General features: G+C 38.6%; 1 protein-coding gene across 2 annotated transcripts in view; it reads right to left on the bottom strand.

The window, feature by feature from the left end:
• Positions 1–8,438: 8,438 nt before the first annotated feature.
• The window catches only part of ryk (receptor like tyrosine kinase), a 69,716-nt gene continuing 50,900 nt past the window's right edge, over positions 8,439–27,254 (bottom strand). For both annotated transcript variants that reach the window (XM_041791853.1, XM_041791854.1), the window contains 5 exons: positions 25,413–25,545; positions 18,983–19,092; positions 18,675–18,834; positions 12,730–12,866; positions 8,439–9,595 (listed from right to left, as the gene is read on the bottom strand). In XM_041791853.1, the coding sequence (XP_041647787.1) occupies positions 9,484–9,595; positions 12,730–12,866; positions 18,675–18,834; positions 18,983–19,092; positions 25,413–25,545 (652 nt within the window). In that variant the 3' untranslated portion in view covers positions 8,439–9,483. The remainder of the gene's footprint in view (positions 9,596–12,729; positions 12,867–18,674; positions 18,835–18,982; positions 19,093–25,412; positions 25,546–27,254) is intronic.

Here is a 27,254-nt window from a genome sequence, read left to right as displayed (position 1 = left end):
ATTGATGTGCAATACCTTAATGCAAACCCTAATTCTTGCTAATTCCTGCTAAAATATACACACATTCTGAGTTTGATGCTTGCAACACTTCCAAAGAATTTGGGATAGGGGCATGGAAAGATTGGTAAGGTTGTGGAAAACTCGAAAAAAACACCTGGAACATTGCACAGGTACGTAGGTTAATTGGTAACAGGTAACCGTGACTGGTTATAAAAGGAGCTCAGTAATTCACACTTAGTGATGGCGAAAGATTCTTTACTTAGTGAAAGACTGCATGGGTAAATAATCCAACAGATTAAGGACAACTTTCCTCAGAGTGCAGTGGCAAGGAATTTAGAGATTTCACCATCTACAGTCTATAATATCATACAAACATTCAGAGAATCTGGATAAATCTCTGCACATAAGTGGCAAGGCTGAACATCAACATTGCATGCCCATGACCTTGAATTCCTCACTGCTTTAAAAACGGGCATGGATATTACAATGTTGACTTGGGAATACTACTGCCAAATGTTAGATAAGACTCCACCATGCAAAGCCAAAGCCATAAATAAACAATAGCCAGAGGCATCGCTGACTTCTCAGGGCCCAAGTTCATCTGAGATGGACTGACCTAGCGTGAGACAGCGTGCTTTGGTCGGATGAGTCCCCATTTCAGATTGTTTTATGGGAATAATGGCCTCAAGTCCTCCTAAAGGCTAGAGCTAAAGAGAAAAATGATCATCTTGATTGTCCTCAGTGCAGTCCTCAAGTTTAAAAGTCAGAAACTGTGATGGTGTGGGCGTGTTTTACAGCTCACGGCATGGGTAACGTGCACATCTGTGAGGACACCATTTATACTGAGAGGTATTTCAGGAATGTCTGCTTATTTCAGCAAGACAGTGCAAAGGTGCATTATGCTCGAATTACAACGGCATGGCTTCACAGTTAAAGAGTGATGGTATCAGACTGGCCTGCATGTAGCCAAGACCTGTCTACCATTGCAAATGTACGGTGTATGATGAAGACCAAAATACAATAACAGAAAGCAACCACAATTGAGCTGTACATCAAGCTGGAATGAAAAAGAATTCCACTTTTAATATTTCAGTATTTTTTTCTTCAGTCCCCAGGAGCTTACAGAATGTTTGAAGAAATAGTGATGTGACAGTGCTAAACATGCTGCTGTCCCAACTTTTTCGAAATGTGCAAGCATCAATCTTAGGAAGCGTGTACATTCACTGGCCACTTTATTAGGTACACCTTGCTGGAAACATTCCTCAGAGATCATGGTCCATATTGTCATGATAGTATCACGCAGATGCTGCACATCTATGATGAGAATCTCACGTTCCACCAGATCTCAAAGGTGCTCTATTAGATTGAGATCTGGTGACTGGAAGCCGTTGAAATACAGCAAACTCATTGTCATGTTCAAGAAAGGTTTGAGATGAATTCAAGCTTTGTGACATGGTGCATTATCCTGCTGGAGATAGCCATCAGAAGATGGGTACACTGTGGTCATAAAGGGATGGACAAGGTCAGCAACAATACTCGGGTAGGCTGTGGCGCCTGGTGTGGTCTTCTGCTGCTGTAGCCCATCTGCTCCAAGGTTTGGCATGTTGTGCATTCAGAGATATTAATCTTTATACCATGGGTCATTAACTCCATTAACACAAGGGCTTCCAGCTTTTTCTTGACAGACGCTGCAGGCCGTACATTAAAATAAACTAAAATCAATATTTTGGTTGAATTAACATACTCTTGTAAAAACATGATTTCTTTCTAAAATGAATGGAACTTTAAGCTTTTAACAGTGAGGCAAAATACGCATCACCTCTTATATACTTATCAACTATACTGAAGCCAGCCACAAGGGGGCGATTGAGAAATTTTAGCTTTATATTTCTGGAGCCCTCTTGATGTCTATCACTGAGTTTGATGCTAATAATAATGACATGATTGGTCTAATACACATGCAGGACACAGATCTTTTGTGTAGATTCTCAGAAAGGAAAATTTCACTTCCAGAGAGCCTTAAAAAAATGCAACTTTAATCAAGACAGGAAGTATTTTTTGACCATGCCAAATGACAAAAATATGATACCTATTTTCTTCTTGTTTGAAAAGTTGCTGAGATGAAGGTTTTATTTAAACTTAAAAAAAGATAAACAATAGCATGCCATTTTTTTCCTCTTCAGATTTTCTAAATTCAATTATCCTCGAGGGCCAGATGGGAAGCCAACGGGGGCCTGATGTGGCCCCCAGGCCTCCAGTTGATGATCACTCCTTTATACCTTAGTTGTAATGAGTGGTTATTTGCGTCACTGTTGCCTTTGTATCATCTTGAACCCGTCTGGTCATTCCCCTCTGGCATTACCAAGGTATTTTCGTCCACACAACTGCTGCTCACTGGATATTTCCCTTTTTTGGAATCCTAGAGATGACTGAGAGGGAAAAACTCTAGATCAGCAGTTTCTGAAAAACTCAGACTAGACTGTGTGGTGCCAACAACCATGCCACGTTCAAAGTAACAGAAATCCTCTTTCTTCCCCATTCTGATGCTCGGTTTGAACTTCAGAAAGTCCTCTTGACCACGTCTACATGCCTAAATGCATTGAGTGGCTGCCATGTGATTGGCTGATTAGCTATTTGTGTTAACAGGCAATTGAACAGGTGTACCTAATAAAGTGGCCAATGAGTGTATATTTGCACATTTTAACATTTAATCTTGTTTTTTTTTTTGGTCTGTATTCAATTAACAATAGGTTGAAAGGATTTACAAGTCATTATATTCTATTCGTATTCACATTTCACACAATGTCCCAACCTTTTTGGAATTTGGTTTATATATTTAGAAGTAATGATCGTACATTTTTTAAAACTTAAATTTAAAGACTATTACATTACTGTTGTACTTATGCATCTTGTTTAAAGCTGTTCTACAGCATTAGACACGAGGAACGGCTCTGGTAACAAACTGTCCATTTGATATGATGTCTTGCATAACTTAAACTGTCATATAATAAAAAAGGTTTCACAGAATGAGTTACTGTCAGTATATTTTATGAGCGGCTTATGGATAGAAGGGGTGATCTTTGGTAAAAATACATTTACATTTACAAGTGAATTTTTCAGGTGTGGGACAGGGACATTATGATTTGGCCAATCAAAAGTGATTTAAGAACATCTAAGAAGAAGACATAAAGGAGGAAACAGAAGAAAAAGTACCCGAGAAAGGTGAATAACAAAGGCAGAAAAGGTGAGGCAGGTTGGATGCTCTAAGATGTTTTTTAATACTTCATGTTGCTTCAAGTGAAAGCAAGGCCTTTTCTAATGAAGGGGTTACTTAAATATGTGCATGAAATGAAATAAAAACCCAGAAACCCCCTAAAACCTGGTGATGTTAGTAGAAAATGTGTCCCAATAACTCAGCAAACCTTACAGTATTGAGACAGGAGCAATTTCCACTTGCTCAACATGGCCTGTGGCTGCGTTGCATTACGGTGTTTTATTATGCAGCCGATGGAGAAATCATAGAACTTGCTCCTTGACGCTGATGAATGGAAACCTGAGAATGAAATGTGAAAAGACGTCATCTTCTGACGCTGCTGCAGCTTCAAATCTCTGACATTTAACAGATTATATAAGGAATTATGCAGTCATAAAAATACAAAGATATAATGTTGGAATCATCTGTGAATCACCATAAATCATTAATAAATATGTTAAAATCTTAGTAAATAAATGATGCCTTGTACTGACTGATTAAAAAAAGGAAGGTGGATTTTGTCTTCAGCCTCCTGCAGCAACAAATACAAATGGTGCTACAAATATAACTAATTTCATTTTAGCAGGAAGGATTTTGATGCAAGAGATTTTCAGGATTCTACAAATTAGATTTGACATAACTTTCCATTACAGCATCATGAAAAAGTGCAGCAGTCATGTGATGCCAATGTCAGCTTACAGCAGGAGATGCAAAACAAGAAGGAGCACAGATAAAACAAGGAAATTTAAAAACCCATCAGTGTTCTTACTGTGCATACACAGGATCATATTTTCTAAAACAAATACTTGAGTATTTATTGTTTGAACAAAAAGTCTGGAGGTATTCCTCGTTTTTCCATCGCAGTGGGATGTTTTGCAAGTTTGAAAAGCAGGAAGATCTCTAGTGGTCTGAAGCTCTGCAGGCTTGAATATTCATACAAATTTAAAGAAAAATATTTGGTTACAACTGCAGTGCATAATGGTATTAATCCTACCTGAAACATTCAGAAAAACTATTGTTTCTGTGAAGATTTTTTTTTTACTTTTATTTTGGCTTAAACATGACTGTAGAACAAGTTAAATTAAAAAAAGGAGATGGTCATGGGAATGCTACAATCATTCAAATTCCTTTTTTCTCTCATTAATCTACACTCAGTACCCCACGATGATAAAGTGAAAACTGAATTTTAGACATTTTTGCAACTCTAATAGAAATATCACATTGACATAAGTATCCCCTTTACTCAGTGCTGAGTTGAAGCACATTTAGCAGCAATCATAGCCCCGAGTCTTTTGATACAAAAAGCTTTGCGAGATGGATTTGCCAGTGAGAAACAAGGAAACGTATCCAAGGGCGTATCAATCTGCTTTGCAAGGTTACATATCTGTGCCTTTCAACAATCCTGTCTTTGAGCTCTGCAGCCAGTTCCTTTGACCTCATGGCTTAGTTTTGCTCTGATATGCATTGTCAGGACTTCTATAGTGTGTGGCTTTCTAAATCATGTCCAATCAATTCAATTTACCACAGGTGGGCTCCAATCAAGAACTAGAAACTCTCAGAAATGATCAAGATAAATGGGAGGGACCTAAGCTAAATTTCAAGTGTCTGAAAAGTGGTCTGGCCCCGTCCTACCTCTCTGAGCTCCTTCACCCCTACGCTCCTGCTCGGTGCCTCAGGTCAGCTGATCTGCTGCTCCTGGAGGTACCAAGTCAAAACGAAAGCTCAGAGGGGATAGAGCTTTTTCTGTCGCTGCTCCCAAATTGTGGAACAAGCTTCCCTCCCACATTAAACAAGCCTCCTCACTGTCCATTTTAAAAACTCGTCTTAAAACCCATTTTTATTCCTTGGCTTTCAACCCCACATGAGACTCTGCTCCTGTTTTAGTGTTTTATGGTTTGTTTTTAGTTATTGTTTTATTGTTCTTAAATTGTTTTTAAAAACATTGAAACAATTATTTTAGTGTTTATACCTATTGATTGTTTTAATTGTTTTATCCCTGCGTTGATTTGTCTACTTATGTACAGCACTTTGTTTCGGCTGTGGTTGTTTTAAAGTGCTTTATAAATAAAGTTGAGTTGGGTTGAGTTATGTTAATGTGATATTTCAGTCTTTGTTGTTATTTTTCAAATAAATTTGCAAAATTTCTAAAATTCTGTTTATACTTTGTCATTATATAACAATCAGCTTACTTTTCTAAAGCTTAGTTATACATCATGGGTTCAAAACTACTGTAAATTATAATATTGATTCTGGTCAGTTACTCAATTAAATAGGAAAGTGATAAAGAAGTCCTGAAAACACAAATAAACAGCCAATAACTCTAGAAAAATCACCACAGAAAACTCAGATGTAAGCTTAAGTTTCCATTTAATGTCTGAAAATTAATCATTGAAAGGGTCTCCTTCCTTTAGCTACAGTCCCCTTTAAGTCTGCAGATCAGGCCCCCCAAAAAACAAAAATAGAAAACAAGGTCCTTTAATTATTTTGGCTTCCCTCCTGGTTGCTTCAGTTCTATTGATTATCAAGAAGCCCCCTAAATGTCCAAAAATAGTCCTTCCAAAGCAAAAAAATAAAAGGAATCCTCCAGTCCAAAAAAACTAAAATCAAAAGCAATGCATTGCCAAAAATCCAAAAATAATCCACATGAAGCTGACTCACCAGTCCTGGGATCGTTCTTCTTCCAGACTTACTCTTGTAGGTTCTTTTTCTGGGATCTTTATGGCCCTTGTGCTCGGCTGTGATCAGGCTCGTGTCCGGAGGAGGCCTCACCATAACAATGGAGTGGACTGGAATGGACTGGAGTTATCCTTTACTGGGAAAACCACAGTCCTTATGCAGATCCACAGTCTCATTCAGGAGGCCCAGACACTTTTCTCCACAAACATTTCATCTCAGCCTTTGTTCTGCCTCAGCCCCTCCCCCACTTCACACCTGAGTCAAACCTGGCTGCAAAAGGTCACCTGACCAGGCAGACATGAAGCTAAACAGACAATGTATATTGAACAGGAAAAATAAACTCAGGTAGGGAAAGCTAGGGATCTAACCTTGCAAGGGTTTTTTTTTTTCCATATAAATCCCTAAATAAAAAATTAGCTATCCCCCCTGAATTTTGTGGCTATGTCACAATTAGAACTGCACATCACTGACTTTAAACCACATTGTTTTTCCTAGGCACAATTTTGGGACCCTTTGGAAACAGTTCAGTGACCCGCTTTTAGGTCCCAACCCATCAGTTGAGAACCAGTGCCTTTAACTCATTACATATAAAATGAGATATTTTAAGCCTTTTTTTCCCCTAAATCTTTGTAACAGCTCACAGCTCATGAAAATCAAATATGAAGTATCTCAAAATATTAGAATGTCACATAAGACCAATCAAAACAGGATTTATAATACAAATACATTTTGAAACATTTGCTCATTTGTGCTCTTAGCATTTAACCAGGGCACCCTTTACCTGAATAACAGCATCAGTGCTGTGAGCATGGAGGCAATCAGTCTGTGGCACTGCTTGGTCGTTATGAAGCCCAGGTTGCTCTGATAGCAGCCATCATCTCATCTGTATTGTTAAGTCTGGTGTCTCCTCTTGAAATTTCCACAGAGATTGTTTCTGCCAGGCATCAGGCCAGACAAGTTGACCTATCAAGTGAAGTAATACCAGTGTCTGGTAGTTTTGGCTTTACTTTGGGCAGGTGCAAAGTCCTGCTGGAAAAGGAAATCGACATCTCTTTAAAGTTTAGAACCATGAAGTGCTCTAAAATCTCTTTGCTGAGTGGTCCAAAGTCCTGTTTTCAGATTACAGTAAATGTTGCATTTCATTTGGAATTCAAGGTTGCAGTCTGGAGGATGATCACAAAGGCACAGAATCCAAAATCCTTTAAGTCCAGTGTTTTCAGTTTCCTGTCAGGTGCCATGTCATCTGCTGGTACCAGTCTACTGGACTTGTGTGTAATAATTCTTATTCTAATTCTTTAGATGCACTTGTATGCCCAAAAATCACTTGTTTTACTGCTGACCAGCTCAGATTGCTATTTCAAAGGAAACATTTCATACCTTTTTCCATCTTCTTAAACAGTCCTCTGTAGTCTGAACGAAATGATTGTGCCATGCTTTGGTCAAAATATGTGGATCTAGAACTGGGGGTTTATGACCCCATAAAAACCAGCTCTGAACAGCTTTTCTCATTTGGTCTTTGTTTACATCCTGCACAGTTCTGTGTTGGAGAATCACCTACATTAAATTTCAGTCACCAAGTTTTATCATGGACAATCATGCAGCCACTATGTGTGATTCTCTAGAAGTCTTTTCTAAATTTCCTTTCTTTAATTTAGCTTCTACATTTCATATATATTAGCTATTTTTCAATGCAACTGAATAGAGGTGACATCAAGATGACAATCAGAGTTCATAGCAACCAACAGCAAAAGTCAGACTTCAAGTTATTTATAGTAGTAGCAAAGACTATCTGGGTTCACTATGAAATACTGATAATAGTTTTACAAAAAGAAACATATAGCTTCTATATGCACACAAAAAGGCCCTTTATCCTGGGAGGATTTCTGTTCATCCAAAACACAATTTGCATCGTCTCTGGGGTGATGTTGCATCCATAGTCTCTAACTCTGAGATTCCTCCAAAGATAAAGTTCTTTATAAGTGACAACATGCAACTCTTTTACACCAGAAACAAACTTTCATGCTCATTGGAGTTGCTGTTTTGCCCTGAAATGGGTCAGTTATTTTTTGTGCCACATCAATATTGTTATTAATCTGAACAAACCACAACACAGGTCAGTAACACTATAACACAGAAAACAAAGCCATCAAGGCAGCAGCAGACTAGCATCTCCTATGTCCTATTGGGTAAAAAAGCTGTTTTTGTCAATGGATTTTGGTCGCTTTGAAAAGAGTATTGTTCGAATTATTCTGAGTCCTTAAAGAAAGTTTTCTACCACTACAAAAAAGTCCATCTTTCCTTCACTGTCCCATGTGTGAAGCAGCATTTAAAGTCTGTCAGAGAAAAAAGAATCACTTTTATGTACTCAAAGTATTTTGGTCGTGGGTTTTTGCCTGCAGTGATTATGTTATAGTTTTTACAAGCTTTCTTATGGCTGTGATTCCAAAACCTTTGTATCTGCTGTCATTAAGAACAAAATATTTCAAAATAAAGTGGAGTGCACATTAAATACTTAAAAGATCCCATTTAATTTGTGGATATGAATCGGGGAAGCACTTTACAACCTTAATTCAACATGCAGTGACCATAAAGACACATCACAAAGATGTTAAAGGTGTGAGGGTAAGATTAGTTTTAGCTGGTATGACGTTTTTGTGTGTTCACAGTGATGAGTGAGAGTTTCACAAAAAAAAATCCGTCCTGTGAAGGGCCATGTGTTCTGACACAGAACAATCAAGCCTTAAGATGAAAACGTATTTATAATCCTGTTTGGAGGGTGTAATAGTGGAAACAAAAATATACAAAAGAGGTGACATTCCAAATACAGCGTCCAAAAGTCACTCTGGTTGTTCAAACAGGAAGATTTTGTTCAAGCTTTGGCGTCCGTGCACCCAGTTCACAAATAGAGGAGAACAGATCCATAACGTTGTTTTTGGAAACAGAGTACCGAGTGATAAGGTTTCAGAAATCATCAAATAAATCCCCATCTCCAAAAGGGCTTGTCGTACCAAACTTGAGCTTACTGTAGCAGAGTGAGGAAAAATGTTTGGGGTTCTAATTATATAAACAAAAGAAGCTTTAAAGTCTAAGTTCGGTACCTTAATCTTTTTGCTCCAGGGTTACTGTCCTCCAAATTACATCTACAACTTACTATGTTACAAAACTGTAAAAATACTGTCTGTAAAACCAGGTGGTGAAGCCTAAATTGTCCTTTAAAAGGTGTCCAATGGCACATAAATGTCTGTAAATGCTGATGTGCTGTACAGATGAGGACACGTTTCCATCGTTTCTGTCCTCTTGGCAGAAGAAGAGCAATGTCTAGTCGCTTTCAAAGCATACGACACAATATTCAACACAGAATCCTTTTACATTGCTATGCTGTAAAAAGGTAATTCAACTATATAAAAACTCAAAAAAAGTACTGTACAAAATGAAATCATCAGCTTAAGTCTGCTCTTTCATTGAATAAGGCACATTTTCATACGTGTTTTCCTTATGAATAGTGTCCATCAGCTTTTAGTGACGCTGCTCTTGAGGAATAAATCAGCTCGTTTTCAGACATAAGCGCCCAACGCTGCGTGAAACTCTGTGAGACACTGAACGAGCTGCTGAAACTTTGGCCTCTCCTCAGGGTCCAGTGCCCAGCAACATGCCATTACTGCAAACCTGCAACACAGAAGCAAAAGGCTCACATTAAGGCGGTGTTTTGGGTTAAAGACAGGAAGAAGAGGTGAAAGGTAACAAAAAGAGCTGGTGTTAAACTCAGGTCGTTGTAATTGAACACTTTGAGTTGTTCTTACATCTACAGTACATGTTGTCCTGAAATGGGAGCTGCCTGTACAGCGCTGATATAAGTGAGATAGGATCAGTTCATGCCCTTAAATGTTTTATTTAGCAGCCTCTAATATTTTGGGAAAGGAAGGCGTCCCCTCACCACCTATTGAATTTAGAAGGGAAAACATGTTCCATTATTTTAACTAATACAGGTACTTCTTCCTTGAGTTGTTTTTGGATATTTAACAATAGTGTTTTCAGTGGATTCAGGTGAGGACAAAAGCAGTTATAAAGCATAATGCGTCACACATCCTTCAACTGTATATCAGAAAGTAGAAGTGTAATACACCATGAGGGGAAAACATTGTAAGAGAAAATAATTTGTGGACAGAGTTCTCTGTAAAGTGGCATCATGTACGATGGATATGGTGCCCTTATAAACAAGCTACACCACCCACTGGGTCCTTAGGCAGTTTCGAAGCTCACTAACGGGAGTCGCCATATTTAAAATGCTAGGTGTTTTCATAGTGCATTTATGCGAAAAGGCTGATGCCATCATCGTGCCTTAAGACATTCAGATTGATTCAGTGAGGGACTGATTGCCTGTTAATGCACATTGTATTATGGCATTGCAGGTGACAGAGCTCAGCGTAGCAGGAGCTCCACATACACAGCACTGTGCTCCATTCCTATTCTGTAGGGCATTTATGAGGTCAGGCACTGATTTTGGACGAGAGGGCCTGGCTAGCCAGCTCCGCTCCTGTTCGTATCAAAGGCGCTTGATGGGGTTGAGGTCAGGGTTCTGTGTGGGCCAGTTGTGTTCTTCTACAACAAACTTGTTAAACCATGTTGTTACAGTCCTTGCTTTGTGCACTGGGGCACAGTCATGTTGGAAAAAAAGGCCTTCCTCAAACTGTTGCCACAAAGTTGGAAGCATAGCATTGTCCAAAATGTCTTGGTAGGCTGAAGCATTAGGACTGCCCTTCACTGGAGATAAGGGTCCTAGCCCAAACCCTGAAAAACAGCCCCATACCATTATCCCTTATCCACCTGACTCCACAGTGGCAATGCAGCCAGGCAGGAACGTTCTCCAGGCATTTGTCAAACCCAGACTCGTTGATGATACACACCTGTGGCAACGGGTCTGACTGAAACCCCGAATTCAATAGAGAACAAGTGTTGCCAAATACTTTTATCCATATGGTGTATGTTATCCAAGAGAACCTATTAAGTAGTGCCTCTTAAACTCCACTCTTGTAACTCAGCTAAATGAGTAGAATTATGACGACTTCCTGGCATCGTCTGCACAAAGGGGAACTACATGGGATTACAATGAACGGTTTTCAATGAGAATCATTAAAATACTCAACAAGAATATCTACTTCCAGTTTATCAACTGTCATAAGTTTTAAGAATATTACACAACACACTTGAACGGATTCACATAGCCATGCCTCAGTTACTCATCAACCCAGCTGGTGCATCACTGTAGCCAGGACGGTTGACAACAAGCAAGATTTATGGCTTTGTTGAGCCATAAGGCAGAGTTTCTAATATCATGAAGTCTCTTAAACCCAGCTAGGCTGCAATAACTCAAGCTGCACAACCAAACTGTGAACAAGACATTCATGTGCACGTTTATATCAGCTATATACAGATTTATTTAGCAAAAAGATCCAACATGGATTCAGTTAATGATGCAGAAAATCTGATGGTGCACATACTGCATAAATCCATTTCACCAAGTCAAACACCACCAAGCTCTTCTGCTCACTTGTTGTCTTGAACTGTGGTGTCCTTCAGATTTAGGTTTAGTCAATAAACAATAAGTCACTGTTCTCTTGTTATGGGTCATCTGGACATAATGTGGGAGAAAAGCAGTTACAGAAGTGGCGTCAGCCTGAAAAGTGCTGCAAGCTTCCCAGCATGCTCTGTGAATAACTTCTGTTGCAGACCATTCTGGTGGCACCACTTCTTAATCCATACACACAGAGAAAACGGTGTTGTTTGTTTATTAGATAAAGCGTATGGAGTGCAGTTTTTATTGGAAAGATTCCCCAGTTCAAGACAACAGCTGAGCAGTGGAGCTAGGCGGTGCATGGCTCCGGGAATTCGATTTTGACCAGAGTCCCACTGAGTCTTCTTCCTCATTTAATTTTTTGGCCGATAGTCAAGACTCCCTGATATCCATTCACCTGTTGGTGTTTTTAGCGGGCTAGGTGGTGCTAATAAAGCCTGTTTATGTTGAACTTGCTTCATAGAGCACCCTCCTTCTCTGAGCAGGAAACCCCTGTTGTTATTATCTAAACATGTCAAGGTGACAGCCCTGTAGCAAACTGATATTGAGGAAACATCAGTGAATACTAACACTGTGGTGAGAGAAAGCCTCTCCTTTTTCGTCTTGACAGTTTCAGGAAGTTGATATGCTTCACAGCAACAAATGCTGGTAACTGATGAGCATTTCATTTAGGTTCAGTACTCCCATATTGCATAAACGATGTGTCATCAACGGGGCTCTTTGGTTGAAGGTTGGCTGCAGGTAAGCATTAAAACACAGACTTTACAGCAGATGTCTACAACTTAAATTATGTGTTTATACTGATAACAGCAGGACAAGGAAAAGAACAAACATGTCCTGAGAGTGACTGCAGCAGTTTCATCAAGTCCAAACTTGCCAGCTGTCAGCAGCTGCACAGGCCATCTGGTAATCCTGTCATTTATTTCTGTTACAACACAGGCAAACAAGTGATAATTTATATGTCAAGTAACATTAACAAATATATACATACTGTCAATATATATTAAAAAAAGACTCCTCCAAGATATCAAGTGACCAGATTACCTTAATAAACTTGCCTAATTGTCCCTTAACTGGTGGATTTCTTGTAAGTGAGACAATTTAGTTAAACTTTCTCAAAGCATGGGTTGAAGTTTATGCACTGCTTTTGTTAATCTGAATCCCGCTCTATCCCTCATGACAACCCTGGGGTCTGTGTTCATGTGTGAATGTGCTCTAAAAAACTTACAGCTCATCTGGACAGTTAATTGGTTGTGCTATTCGGTACCCATCCTTCAGGTAGGCTGACATCTCAAAGGGGTCGATGTCGACATAAGGGGTCTGTCCCAGAGTCATCAGCTCCCACAGTGTCACTCCAAACGCCCACTGTAAAAACACAACACGTGATCAACACTGAGAGGAGAGCAGCACTGAGCATTTATTTACAACATTTATAAACATTTTCAACACAACCTGCTGACTTTTATGTGTTTTCATCAAACAGAATAAACAAGATGACCATTTCTATCCACAGGCAGGAAAACAAGTGGTGCCCACTTACTTTAAAATACAAAATGTTCCACAGGAACAATGCAAGGAAATTATGTTGATAAATTTATACACAATATAAATCATAGCAGAAAGTTTTTGTTGACAGACTGAGTAAACAGTTAGGGGGGTGTTATGTTTCTAAAAGGTCCAGGCTCCCATGTCATCCAGGGTCCACCCTGGATGTGTCGTAGTGTTGACCCTTCAGTCTAACCCCACGGGAGGAAACAGAGAGAAGAAACATTTCCTTATTTGGGTTTTCAAGTGATGTTCGGATTATTAACCCCAATCTCAGGTCACCTAAGGTGCAAGTCATCCTCATTATTTTCTGAAATAAAAAACAAAACTGGGCACTAATCGCTGACCTGACTGTAACATATAAATATAGTCAGTGCGTTTACATGCAGTTAGAAAAAGATGAATTATTGGATGAGTTTGACTAAAACTGGACTTTTAAAATACATGTTAATATAGTTGTGGGACTCAGATCAAACTTTTTACTGTCAGATTAACACATGTAGATAATATGGTTGGAGACTGATTAGCTTCTTCAGTCTACACACCTCAATCCAACCCAAACTGGCAAGGTATTCTGCACATGCTCTCTAGCCTCTGTGCTGGGCTTTTACCTGTAAGTTGAACAGCATAAATGCTAAACTTAAGTGAAGTTTTCATCTGCCTTCAGACATCAACAGTGTGCATAACACATGTAAACCACAACTACAACATGTGGCATGTGCAAAAAGTAAAGAGCTGTAAAATGGCCATGGTTTTGCTGTTGGACTAAGTCCAATTGTAACGAGCTGAAAGGGGGAAAATCATGACCCACTGTGGCGGAGATGGAAATACTCCTGTCAATAAATTGGTTCTGCCCCTGGCTCTTTACTAGGATAAAGACAGTAGTTCGTTATAACTTTAGCTTGACTTCACTGTGCATATAAATGTACTGAGTGTGATATATAATTGCTGCAAATGACAAGTTTTCTGTGATGGTAACAGGTTCAAACTTGTAAAGGAGGAAAGCAGGCCTAAAACTTCCAAAAAAATTGGCCCAGAGTGCCTCTAAATTTTGAAAATGTGAGAGACCCCACATGACGACAAATAATGACAGATTAAACCGTTTAGTTCGTAAAGTGTGTGGTGTTCAACAAAATGCCCATTAGAGATTCCCGCTTTTCACTCTCAAAATCTTGCACAAACAGGATTTCAGAGTAAATAAGCTAAATTTGGCTAGCTGTTGGCTACCTGTGACATCCTTTGTGCTAGTAATGTCCCTTCATAGTCTGGCTGCAGACCGTTTATTTCTGATGTCAACTCTCTCTACCATTCATCTAAGACGCTGTATATTTCATACAAATACATGCTTTAACTTTCAAAATAAAATCAGGTTTAACTTCAGTTTCGGGGTAGGTAAGGGTTAGGATATCAAAACTTTAAAGTTAAAAAACTGACCTGCAAAACCTGATTACAAAATGTTTGACATAGCCGCTTACAAAAAACAGCTTGTCCTCCATGAAAACATTCAAACACAGCAAGCATAGATTACAAAGCTCTGTTCGCTGCATAAGCTACATAGATAATGGAGCTACGTAACTAATAGAGCAATGGAGCTAAAGCTAAGCCAACAAAGCAGCTACGTAAGTGGCCCGTTATCTGCGTAGCTGAGTCAGCTTTCACTACGTGTGCTAAATCTCACTTTGCTAAAGCTAAGGAAGAAATAAATAACAGAGCTACATAACTAACGTAGCTAAAGCTAAGCTCACAAGCTATGTAAGATACATAGGTATGGTAACTCCTTAGCTACGTTAGCTTTAGCTACATTTGCTCAAGCTCACATTGCTAAAGCTAACTTAGCTTCATTGGGTTATGTAGTAATGTTAATTATGTAGCTAGCATAGCTTTATTAGCTTGCTAAAGCTAAGGAAGCTAAAGCAACTACTTCTAAATCTGATCTATGCATTATTTATTCTAGAGTTATACCTCTGTCCTTTTTCTGTCTTATTTATGAAATGTTGCTATTCTGTAATGTTGGCAATGTGGTTATTTCATGTATCTAACTGCCTGACTTGTTTATAGATAAAGCAAAATTAAAAAAATAGTAATTTATGTACATTGTACATGCAAATTACAGCATTTCCTTTCTGAGATACAGTGTCTCAGATGAACGGTCCGTGACTGTGGCAGTCAGAGATAAATGGTGTGCATCCAGACCCTTCTCAACAGTTTTGGTCCAGCTCCTGTCTCTGTCAATTGGATTATGGTATGTTTCACAGGAAATGCTGTACAAGCATTTTTGCATCTAACTTGATGCTTCATCTTTACTATCACTGCCATGGCTGTGTTTGTTGTGCTTCCTCTGTCAGTTTGGTTCCTGATTGGCTGTGGCTCCATTCCATGAAATAATCCTGTTTATGCCTAATCCACTGTTCTCAGTTTTCACCCCACACAAGAATTCTGATCGCAAATACTGGACAGTTTTATTTATCACGGTATATTATAAATGTATGATCTCATTTTGACGCAGCTTCAATTGTCTTTTGAGCAGATCAAAGAGGAAAGATCATTCTTACCACACCTCTCACTACAGGAAAATCTGGCGAGATTATATTTAGAACTATCGGATAATTCGGCCGTTGGTGACTTTGAACGAAAGGGAGGGATGGGGCAACCAAATTGTCCCAATTATCTAATGGCATGTATCCAGCTTTTGCCAAAAATATATACACTGGAAAGTCATCAAATATTTGCTAGAATATGACAGAAAACCAGCTATACTGATTTTAAAAACATTGTTAATACAAACATGAACAAAACACATCAATTCCATAGCTTACTTAAACTTTATTAATGTGCAGACTGCAAATGCATTTTAATGATATCATCTGCAAAAGAAATGCGAGACTAACAATGGCATTTTTACTAACTAGATGTAATACCTTGAAGCATCTACTAATATTTTATAGCTTTTGAATCTGGAGGTCTCAAGTTTATGTTACATTTTCTGTATGCCAGTGTTTGTTATGTTCTCACTAATGTGGTTCATTCATTTTAGATCTGTTTAAATTGGATTATGGATTTTGGATCAACCTCCTGAAGCTGGCACTTATCTCCCACACATTCTTACTATATTATATAACACAAGTAGCATTAAGTAACAGAATCATACCATGTTTGATTCAAAATATAGCTTTCATAGTAGATAAATTTAATGTAAGCTTATTCAAACAATGTGTTTTTTTAGAGGTGGTTAAAGAATTAAAGAAGAGAATGAGAAAAAAAGTACACATAAAGTTTATCTGAGTCTGAGTTACTACTATCACAAACAAAAGATCTAATAACCACTAGTCATCTCTGATTTCTTGACATCAAATGTGAGTCATATCTTACATTAGTGTTAGAAGCTTTTACTTGCACAACACCGGGATGTGTGATGCTGTGATACAACACAGATCCAGGTACTTGCCTGGATTTCCCCCTTGACCTAAGTGGGCTAGTAATGCCAGGCCTGTGTTTTACTGTAAGTGTAGGGAGGGCAATGACTGCCATGAAACATCATGACCATAAGAGGAATGTGGAGGGGAGGGGGAATGTCTGGCTGGTGTCTCTAAGGAGCTGTTGAGCCTCCTGCCTGTCTGCCGCACCCGCTGTGCTATCCTGGGACAGGAAAGAGGGGAGAGCTGGACACTGTACCACCTTTCCTTCTGACACTCTGATACAATGCCCAAGAATGGCTCAGACACAATAGGGGGCATTTCCTCTATCACCTCTGTATCATATCCCAATTAATGGTTTTTTTGGAAACCATCAGAAACAAGGAAGGTGGATTTAAGGTTTGGGTGGTTTGGCTAAACAAAAAAACCAATGTTTCTGTTGCTATAGCCCTTATAAGAATGGACATTTCTTGGGCTAAGATCAGCCAAGTGCCAAAAATTGCAGTTCCTTGTGTTCACACTTGGGGATGGTAATTAAATGGAATTTCTCTCCTTGAATTCCTTTATTAAGATTCCCAGTTTCAGTTGAATATTAACTTGTTTACAACAAGGTATAAAGAAATGATTTCCGTTTCCATAGCATGTTTTGTGTTTAAGAAATCAATGTAAGGTTTAATTTTGTTCACTCCAAAATATTTGATTCATTAAGCCTTAAAGTTATGCTTTGTATCTGATGTGACTGCTTTAGGTGAAAAGTGTGTGCAAAACAATGCAAGCTTGATCAGTCACTCAATTTAATCTAGTGCTGAATAATTCATTTAATTGCAATCACAATGTCAGGCTGTGCAATTACACAATTGTGTGAAAGGCTGCAATTCTTTTTGTTTTAAGCAGTACTTTACAAAAGTGCCTGCTTAAGTTTATTATAGTACTTCTTTGGAGAAGTACCTTTATTTTCAAAAAGGGAAAAACTTCATTATCAATCTTCATCAAGCGTCATCTTAATTGTCTAAAAATGCATCTCATTAATTGCAAAATTGTGTGGTTTATTTAAATGATGGGAGGTGTTATGTCTGAGTTTATTTTAGCTGGCTTGTTGGTTTTCCTTGTTTGTTTTAAGTTTAAATGTAATAAAATTCAAAATTTCACATCAGAATTACAGTGACCCTAAATATCACAGTTTTCAGTACTATCACAGTGAGGTTATTTATTTTATTTGCTGAAAATGTTTTTAAAAAAGTACTGGGTATGTCATTTGAAATAACTTCATTGATTCTAAAAAGCCACAAAATTTACAGCACAGAGCAGTATATGCTTTCTGTTTGTAAAAACATTAGAATTTCAATTAAAAGTAGGCTTCATGATTTATACAACATAATATCTATTATTTTTTTCACTTCAAAGGAAAGAAAGTACCAAAGTTCTTAGCGAAACAACAGATATACAAGTCATATTTTTAACCTGAAGCTTTTATCAATCTACACATGTCCCTATTAGCACTACTATCAATACTTTTCTGTTATTTGTAGGAAAGACAAAAGACAATACATGTTTTAACAAAAGCCGAAAGAGCTTAATGTAAAGTTAAAAAGGTCATGATTCCATCTGTTATATCTATTTTGCATTGCTGAAGAGCGGAAACCTTACCAGGGGAGTGACAGGAAAATGTCTGGGAGAAAAATTTGGCTGTTTGCGCTCAAAAATGCAGCTCACCCCCAATGTTTTAGGAAGTTCTGAAGTTTTTGTTCACACCTGAATAGGGCTATAAACAGATCCTTTTGTGGTAAAATAAACAGTATTGTTTTCTTCTCCTTGTAGAGGCGTAAGTTGGCTACAGTAATAAGAAAAGAGGCTAGATTATTTATTAGGCTCCCACACTCCCATTAAGATTTAAAAGCAGCAAATTTGCAACACCCCCAAGAATCTCTTTTTGCATTTTTTTGTCCAAACAACTTTAGTAAGATTCCTGCACAAACACCCTTATTTGGAGCGACTAATTGTTGATAACTATCTAAATAGCCAGAAAATTCTTTTCTTTTGTCAAAGACTGTAAAACTCAATAACTCACTGTGTTACCCTCCCCTCCTTTCAAAACTTCACTTTCTGGAAGAATGTGGTCACTTTGAGCTTTGTAAAAAACACAGCGATGGCCTACAATCTGATATGGATGAAGTCTGCCGCACTTTTCACTTCTCATAAAAGTCTATGTTCTTACCACGTCACTGGCACTAGAGAAGTCATTGTTGAGCAAGCTTTCTAGAGCCATCCAACGGACTGGTCGATTCTCATTATCCCCCAGACAGTGGTAATCCATGGGAAAAAGGTCCCGGGCAAGGGCATTGTCTGTGATCTTCACTTGCATGTTGTCGTCAATGCTGTCAGAGGAAAGGAGGGGAGAGGACAACAGAGACTAGTTGGCATCTTTATCTTAGAGTAATTAAATCCTAAAAAAATCACCTGAAGGCAACACGGAAGAACTGAGGATGAATGACGGCAGCTTTGACCTGGGTCAGGGATACTTACACACAGTTCCTGGCAGCAAGGTCTTTGTGTATGACCTCTCTTCGAGCCAGGTAGCTCATTCCACATGCAATCTGGATGGCCATATAAACCAAGTCCTGTTGAGAGATTGCCTGAGAGGAAACAAGGGAGAGAGAAAGACAATGTGCAGTTTTAGAGCCGACTCAGGAAAAACACAATAATGGAAAAAGGGAGGGAGTAGGGACAGAAAGCAGAGTTTACGTGCCTTTAGAGGTGTAATTTACCTTCTGTGTCAAACTGTTTTTATTTCCTTTGAACTGGGACAAGTCAACCACGGGTCAAAGATGGGAGTTGCATACACAGAGACTATTTCGGTCTTTATATGCAGGTGAGAGGCCAGTCAAGTGGAAAATATCACTTGTGTGAAATAAGATGGGTGCAACTTTCCGAAGGAAGCTAGCTGTATAATTATAAATAGTTAGAGCTGTTGAGGTGTGGCAGGGTCAGTCTGATGGCTCTCTATGCTAATATGCCAAGCTTTTTGTGAAATATCACTAATCTGTTGATGCATTGCAACGACTTATGTAAAAATATCCATTTAGCAAGAAAGTTGAGTTGTGGCAATACCGTGCTGAAATTTGTGGTTCAACATGAAATCTACCATAGAATTGAGTACAGAAATACATATTGCCAATGTAGATGCATTTCGGTAAACAATTTTGACTTCCCGATATAGGCCTGATGTTGAAAGCACGTCAAAGTGTTTTTTTAAGGTTTATATGACCATGCCATGAAAATAAAAGCATTTTAACTGTTTGAAGAGAGTGCCTTGGAGATTTTTGTAGTAATTTCAAATTAAAACCCCATGGTTAAATAATTAAATTAGATAAAATAGTCCAACAAATGAATAGAAATTAGCACATCAATCCTAGGGATTTTTTTGCTTTAAAATGTCTTTTTTATGGCAATGTATGATGTCTTTTGGAAGTTTGGGAAAGCACACATTTTTCATGTGGGTTTTGAAATAAAAAAAGGTTTTGGAATCCCTTATCTAAAGTACAACTGTCTTGTAACAGTTTCACAGGGCAGAAAAAATCAGGTCATGTATGGGAGCATATGCTGGTTCAGCACTTTTTATCATCAACCTTGGTCCTATACTGCTTTGGCCTCCTGATGGCCATCATCCAGGCCTGTCACAGCTGGCCCCTAATGTCTGGTCCAGCCCACCAGGCCCTGGGCACCCAGTATGCAGTGAGCTGGATGAGGCACAGGAAAGTGTGCCTGTAGAAACACAGCTGCCACTCCTGTATCCTGCAGCTGACCCTTCCCATCCTCACTCTCCTGAGCACATCAGCATTAGACATATGGTCTTGCCAATGATACCCAAAAATGCACCAAAGAGAAGTCATCACAAAGGAGTCCAGCTGGCATCTCTGGCCTTCAGTCAGCATCCAGGCCTAACAAGAGTAAAGTAAGACCTGGAAGGCCAAGGACTGAAAGACTCTGACTGTCATCTGCATGAACAGATACCGGGAGAGCCACACCACCTTGTCTAGTGAACCGATTGCCCCATGCGTAAGTCCAAGCCTGCAGTTGATCCCAGCCTTGCAGTCAGCGAAAAAAATGGATTACACTGCGAAGATAGGTGAACTGCTCTACAACTTCCACACTCTCACCATTCACAGGCAAGGCATCCCTGAATGCCTTGAAACTTTGTTTTGACCCAGGAGACATGCATTTCAAACGCTTCAGCCTCCTCACTCAGTAAGTTAAGCCCCCCACATGGACATCTCAAGTCTTCAAGGATCACAACATCATCAGCAAAGTCCAGATCGGTGATCTGGACATCACCTAATGACAATCCACATTTGTCTGCACCTGTTACCTGCCCCATTATCTAGCCCATACAGGCACTGAAGAGTGTAGGAGCTAAAGCCTTGTTTCCATCAAGGGGTACGGTTTGATTCAGTATAGTTTGGTATGGTTTGGTACGCTAAACCCCAAAATAGTTTGCGTTTCCACAGACACCCGTGCCCTCACTTGGTGGGCGGGCTGTAAATGCTATGCATGTGAAGTCACAGTCAGCACAATTCAGCTGGTCCAGTTGCTGAGTTGTAGAAAGAATGAGTGACAGAAATCAGTGGGGAATACGTATTAAACAGCTTTATTTCAACTGAAAATGCTTTCTAAAAAATAACAATTTTAATTATGTTAACCACTGTCAGTCCAGCTCCTCAGCTGATGGAATACGTGATCTCATTTCAAAACAGGCTGTAGCCCGAAGTTTTAGGACATGTTCAACAACCACAGAGCAATGTTTTCACACATTACCTACACTTAGAAGTAGATGAATAACTAGTTACAATAGAGAGAATTAACTGATCTAAAGCTTCATATTCACAAAACAGTGTGGATCTCTGTTGAGTCCATATATATACCCGATTAATGCAGACATTAGTCCGTTTCCCCCTTTTGTGCTGCTCCTCAAAGAGACTTCCGTGTTTTGCAGCCCGGAGCTGAGCAGCGGTCTCACACGCTGACGTGACGTCAGTGCAGCCCCTATTGTTGTGGTTGTAGCTCCACCTTTTTGGGACGGATAGATAAGATTGGTACCCGTACGGAAGGGTGCCGAAAAGTGGGACGGTACGGGTCGGGTTTTTGGGACCCTTTCCCACTTTTGCTCTATGGTAACGCAAAAAATATGTGTGCCGTTCCGCAACAAACTGAGCTGGACCACTTGGTAAAAACGACCTATAAGACGCGAACCTGCCACACCCTAGAGTCAGAGAAGAAGTCAGAGATGAAGCCACCACACTTTAAAAATCAAGGTGGATTCATATGAATGAGAAAACAACTTTGGATTAAGAAGAAAAATTCCTACTTGACTTATCTAACCACAGTGGACCAAAGATAAAGTTGGGTTGATGACAGGGAACAAGATTTTTACACGTGTAGCATATCAAAGGCTGTAATACATTGTAAATGTTATTTTCTGTCCAGGTAGAGTGACCAAGATCAGTTTTGAGCATAAAAATAAGAAACACCTTTCTGCGGGGTTCAACCGACAGACTAAAGATTAGGACTGCATTCAATGTCAACTACAATACAAACTTTAGTTAATGATTCACAAACAGTAGCTTTCATTAAATGCAACAGAAAGAAAATAAGCTCAAAGGCCTCAAAACCCTTCCTCAAAGGTCTGAGCCAGACTTTGCCTTCAAAGAAAGCCGTTTGTTTTCTCCTCAGAGCCCCTGAAGGATTGTTAGACAATGGTTTGGTTAGCAAGGTGTGTCTGAGAAAAGCCTCCGTTGTTTGCAGAATAAAGACCCCTGCCTGGTAACAAAGTGAGGCAGCTCCTTTTGTGTATACAAACAGTCTGTGTAGCTTAAAAGACTTCATTTCCTTTAAACTGCATCATATAGAAACCTGTATTTTCACCCTGACCCTGTAAATGGGACAATCTCTGACTCAGACTGTCTTACAACAGGAAATTTAGGGTTTGTTCAGACTTATCTGACTATGGACTGTGCGATGCATCCTAAATAAATCATTCTCACGACACAGGACAAGCTAGTATTGGCAATCAATTAAAACCAATAAAAAGGTTCATTAAACACCTGAAACAAAACGGATACATGTTAATCTGGTAGAGGAAAGTCTGCCTTGGGATTATCACGTTTTTCAAAATGTTGCTGTTTTTCAGGAGAGAGGGTAAAGCAGTACTGTTTATATTAATACAGTTTATGCTGGGTTAAAATAACATTATACACATCTACAAATGTCATCTAGCCACTACTGAGTACAATGGGAATGAACTGAATAAAAAATATACCAGGCCTAATGTTCAGTACAAGATTGTTTACAGACGAAAACCTCAAAAGTAATATGCTTATTAACCACTGGAAAATCTATTTGAAATGTTCAGTCTAAATAACAATGCAGATCCCCAGCCCTATGATTGGTTCACTGGGTAGCATCAGGTGATGCAGTGCCAGTCTCTGATCATCAGTAGGGTAGATACCAATACTGATTACTTAAACTAACACAATGTACCTAATGTGCCAAAGTCAAATTTTATTTAAAAAAAATTAAAGCAAAATGGGCACTTCAGTATCAACTTTTTAAACATGACAAACCACACTGAGCAGCAGGAAAACAGGAAGTGATGCCATATGCTCACTGTGTCAGTGGCACTCATTGTGGCCTCATTGTTAACTGGCTAGTACTTCTGTGATGTCTAGTCGCTTGTATCGCAGGCAGGATATTAGGGGAGACTATGGAGGGTGAAAACAAATGCAGAGACGAATACAGTCTACATAGAGGAGCCAAAATATTGTATACTTTTCATCCATTAATTGCATTGCTGAATGGTAGAATAAAATTCCAAAACAGATAATTGACCAAATCCTCACGAGCCCCAATAATCATCCGGGTACATAATCAATCAGCGCCTAATCTACAGGCAAATTGTGCATACTCTAGAGCAGTGGTTCTCAAACTAATTCATCAAATCTTCTTGCTAACATCCCCAAAACATTGAAGTAAATTGATATAGCTAAGTGATGTTGCTACAGCGGCAGTTTTGTCAGGACAGTATGTACAATATTTCTATATCAAAAGAAGAGCAAAGAACTACACTTGAAGTTTTTCTTGGTAGAATGTTTTTTTTGTTCATCTCCTAAACAGCTTCATTTAGAGTTTAATTTACCAACTGGTTTCACTGATAGTGAACAACTATAACAGGTGGTGACACCATTCTACAGAATCATATGCATTTAGCTCTGACTGGCCTATAATAATGTGACAGAAAGAAGGTTCGTCAAACCATCCTTTGAGACAGTGTTTATTTTGTTGACTAAAATTATGACTAAAAATGTTCATCAAGAGCCTTTTTCCATGAAAAAGACTAGACTAAGACTAGCCAAAAAATAGATCTTTCATGACTAAAACTGTCAAAAAGTATGTTAAGTTTTCGTCAAGATGACTAAAATGTAATTTAGTTTTCATCGGACATTCAAAATCCACATTTCTCCACTGTGGGTAAACCTGTCAAAATGCAATGTGTTTTTATCTATTCTGCCTTTCAGCTGTAGAGAGCAGGGATCCCAAGTTTGGTAAGGGTCATAGAACACACTACCATGGTTTGGTACCAGATTCAGGCAAGAAAATTAATGTCTGGACTAAAAGTTAAGACTCAAGTGTGAGGACTTATAATGGACTTAACTAGACTAAACTAAAAATAGTAGAAATGACAAATTAGAAGACTAATAATAATTTCCTCAATGCCTTATACTGCAATCAAACCCCAAACAAGGCATTTTTGAGGTCTATGAGGCAGCAGTTTATCAATTGTAAAAGAGGCATTAGAGGTTAATAATAACAAAGACTAAGACTGAGACTGAGACTGAGACTAAAATTAAAAAGAGCTTTCAAAATTGACACTGCTTTGGGATTGTTTTCTAAAGATTCTGTCTGCCTGAAATACTCTGTATGGGACAGTCTACTTTGTGTGAGATAACGACAACGCAGCTATTGCATAAATTCAACACAGAAGTATGAACCTGGCTTTAGAACTGACTAATATTTATTTCTTAAGAAAAAGTAAAAATAAACTCATCTTGTACTGCTATTTACCTGTCCTGAAAATGTTGAGGTATGAATGTTGGTCTGTATAACCCAGCCCTAGAGAAAAGCTTACTCAGGTCCTTGGTTTCCACTGTGCTCAGTGACTCTAACAGGTGGTTTGCAGTGGTAATACAACTGTGGAAAAGGTCAACTCTAAATTCTGTTTTGTTGTTCTATATTTCAAACCAGATGTTCACTCTTGTTATAAATACAACACTGCAGTATTGTGCTTTCCTGAGAGTGCATCTTCCCTGTACTGAAACATTTATAATTTATAGCTTGATGTTTATTGCACCAGCGCAATTTAATGACTAAGTTCTTGTCTTGTACAACTGCCAAACTACATAATGAGTTTGCTGAGAACGTAGGTGCTGATGCGTAAACCTCAGACTTTACAAAGCGGTTTTGATTAATGCGGACAGAAAGCAAGCTTGGTCTTGTGTTTGCTACATCTGTATTTTGGGGTTGATTGATTGGTTGGATCTGTGATGTGGCTTTGCCAAGCGCATCAAAGACTCCCTGAGGTTAACCTGTACAAAAGCCTGATTGTCTTTACAGTGAATAAAAATCTCTGCCTTGAGCACCAGCTTCAACACTATATCAACAGTCTTTCTAATAACAGTGTAAACAGGAGTTACTGGTAGGTGTTATGTGGTGTTGATTGCTGTAAACACAAAAAGTCCTTTCATGCTTGAGTTTGGGATGGAATCTGCCTTCTCTTTCAGTTTAGGGGATTTATTCCAAGAAGACACTAAATGTCTCAATACAGTTCAACACATAGCTTTGCATTCTGAAGGCTAACATCTTAATGGTTTAATAAGGGGCTTCTTCCAGGTTAGAACCTCACCTGTGGGTTGTTAGCCTCAGCTAGCTTGCACTGTCGCAGGAACAGCTTGAGATTCCCCCAAGCCATGAAGGGCAAGAGTACCATTGGCTTCTCTCCCTCCTCTGTGCACACATGACTTATAGGCAGAAGGTTTCTGAAAGAGAAGGAACAGTGTGTTACCAAACATCTACACAGTTAATGCACATGTGTTGAAATCCTTCTGAATCAACATGTTAATGGAGTTAACCTCAAACCTTTAGAAAACTGCAAAGGAGGAAGTGAAAACAAATATTATCAACTTGATGACCTCAAAAAGAAGAAAGAGGAAGAAGTGGGCGACTATGACAGTAACTTTCTATGCAACGAGTGTACAGTGGAAGTCCAATTCCCCTCATGTGTGAACTAATCAGCTGAGCTTCTGATACTGTGTACAGTTTAACAGAGTCGTCATACTGCACACGCTGTCAAGCTGTAACCAAATGTTTTGCATATGCGACAAAAACAGCAAAAAGAGAGAAGATGAAATTTCAGTATGCTACACTCATGGTTTCAGTTAATTTTCTCTATTTATGATAGGAGAATAAATCGCCTGTTTATTCACAATATGACATTAAATCAATTATTTAAACGTCAACAGAGTGTTTGCAGACACCAACAAATCTGTCAAGATGTGATTTTGACTCAGTTTGATTCAGGGATCTGCAACCAGTATCTGCCAGTATTGCTTAATACAATCAGTTACATATAACATACATTTAAAAGAAGTATGTTGATATGGTGATCATTTCATTTTTGACACCAAGAAGCAAATTGAAAAGTATGAAAAGCAATATTCTTAAGAAAAGGTACAACACTGTAAAGTGCCTAATTTTTGACAGTTAAATACTCTTTCTTTTTAAGTGCCTCTCAGGAGTGCCTGAGAATATGTTTCTTTAACTTGCCAAAAAACTGCTGATTGTGTGATTAACTAGAGCTGTCCCGCAGAAAAATTTTCAAATTGTAGAAGGTACAATAATTCTTTAAGCTTGAAGGTGTGTCAGAATACCAGTTTAATTTTGTTTTCGTTTTTTGTGTCCTTGAGCAAGACACTTAACCCAAAATTGCTCCCTCTGCTGCATCAGTGCTGTGCGAATCTGTATAAATGGGATAAGTTAAAACTGATGATGGTCACTCTTCATCATCAGCGTGTGTGAGTGCAGACAATGGACTGGGGAGAGATTAAAGATTTAACAAATTAGTAAATTGACAAATTATACTCAACGAACTTTTACCCCTTAAAAAACATATAATATAAACAATAAATATCTAAAAACGACTCTGAGTTTTAAGAGAAATATTACATTTTTTTTGTGTTGTATCACATTTGTTTGTGCATACAGACAACGATCCCATGCTTGTATTCATCATGAGGAAAAAATATTTAAAAAAACATCAACTACTCTGTGTTAATATGTTCTTTATTCACACTTTTTGCTCTTCTCTAATCCATCAAATGAATAGTCAAATGTCTTTTTCTGCAAGTTGAATTTTAAGATTGCAAAGCTCAACAGCAAATATTGCTAGGATATTGACCATCATTGGTCAATTGTGGGATGGAATGAATGAATTACATAAGGTATAACAATGCAAACTTAAAAGTCATCACTACAAAATGGCATATTCATCAAAGTAGAGCACTTTAATAAATTGGGCGTGATTTCAGACACAGCCTATATCAAATTTTTTTCGAAAAAAGTTTTTTCCTCCAAAGGGAGTGAAAATCAAATTCTCTTAATTGGCTGCTTGGTGTTACTATTGTTTTAAATTACTGGATGATGTACAACCAGGCAGAAACAGTGAAACAGGCAAGCTGTAGGACTTTAA

This window comes from Cheilinus undulatus, linkage group 7, assembly GCF_018320785.1.
Source record: "Cheilinus undulatus linkage group 7, ASM1832078v1, whole genome shotgun sequence".
In the NCBI taxonomy this organism is placed as follows: Eukaryota; Metazoa; Chordata; class Actinopteri; order Labriformes; family Labridae; genus Cheilinus; species Cheilinus undulatus.
The sequence above is the reverse complement of the archived record's forward strand: the minus strand, read 5'-3'. Positions and strand labels throughout refer to the sequence as shown.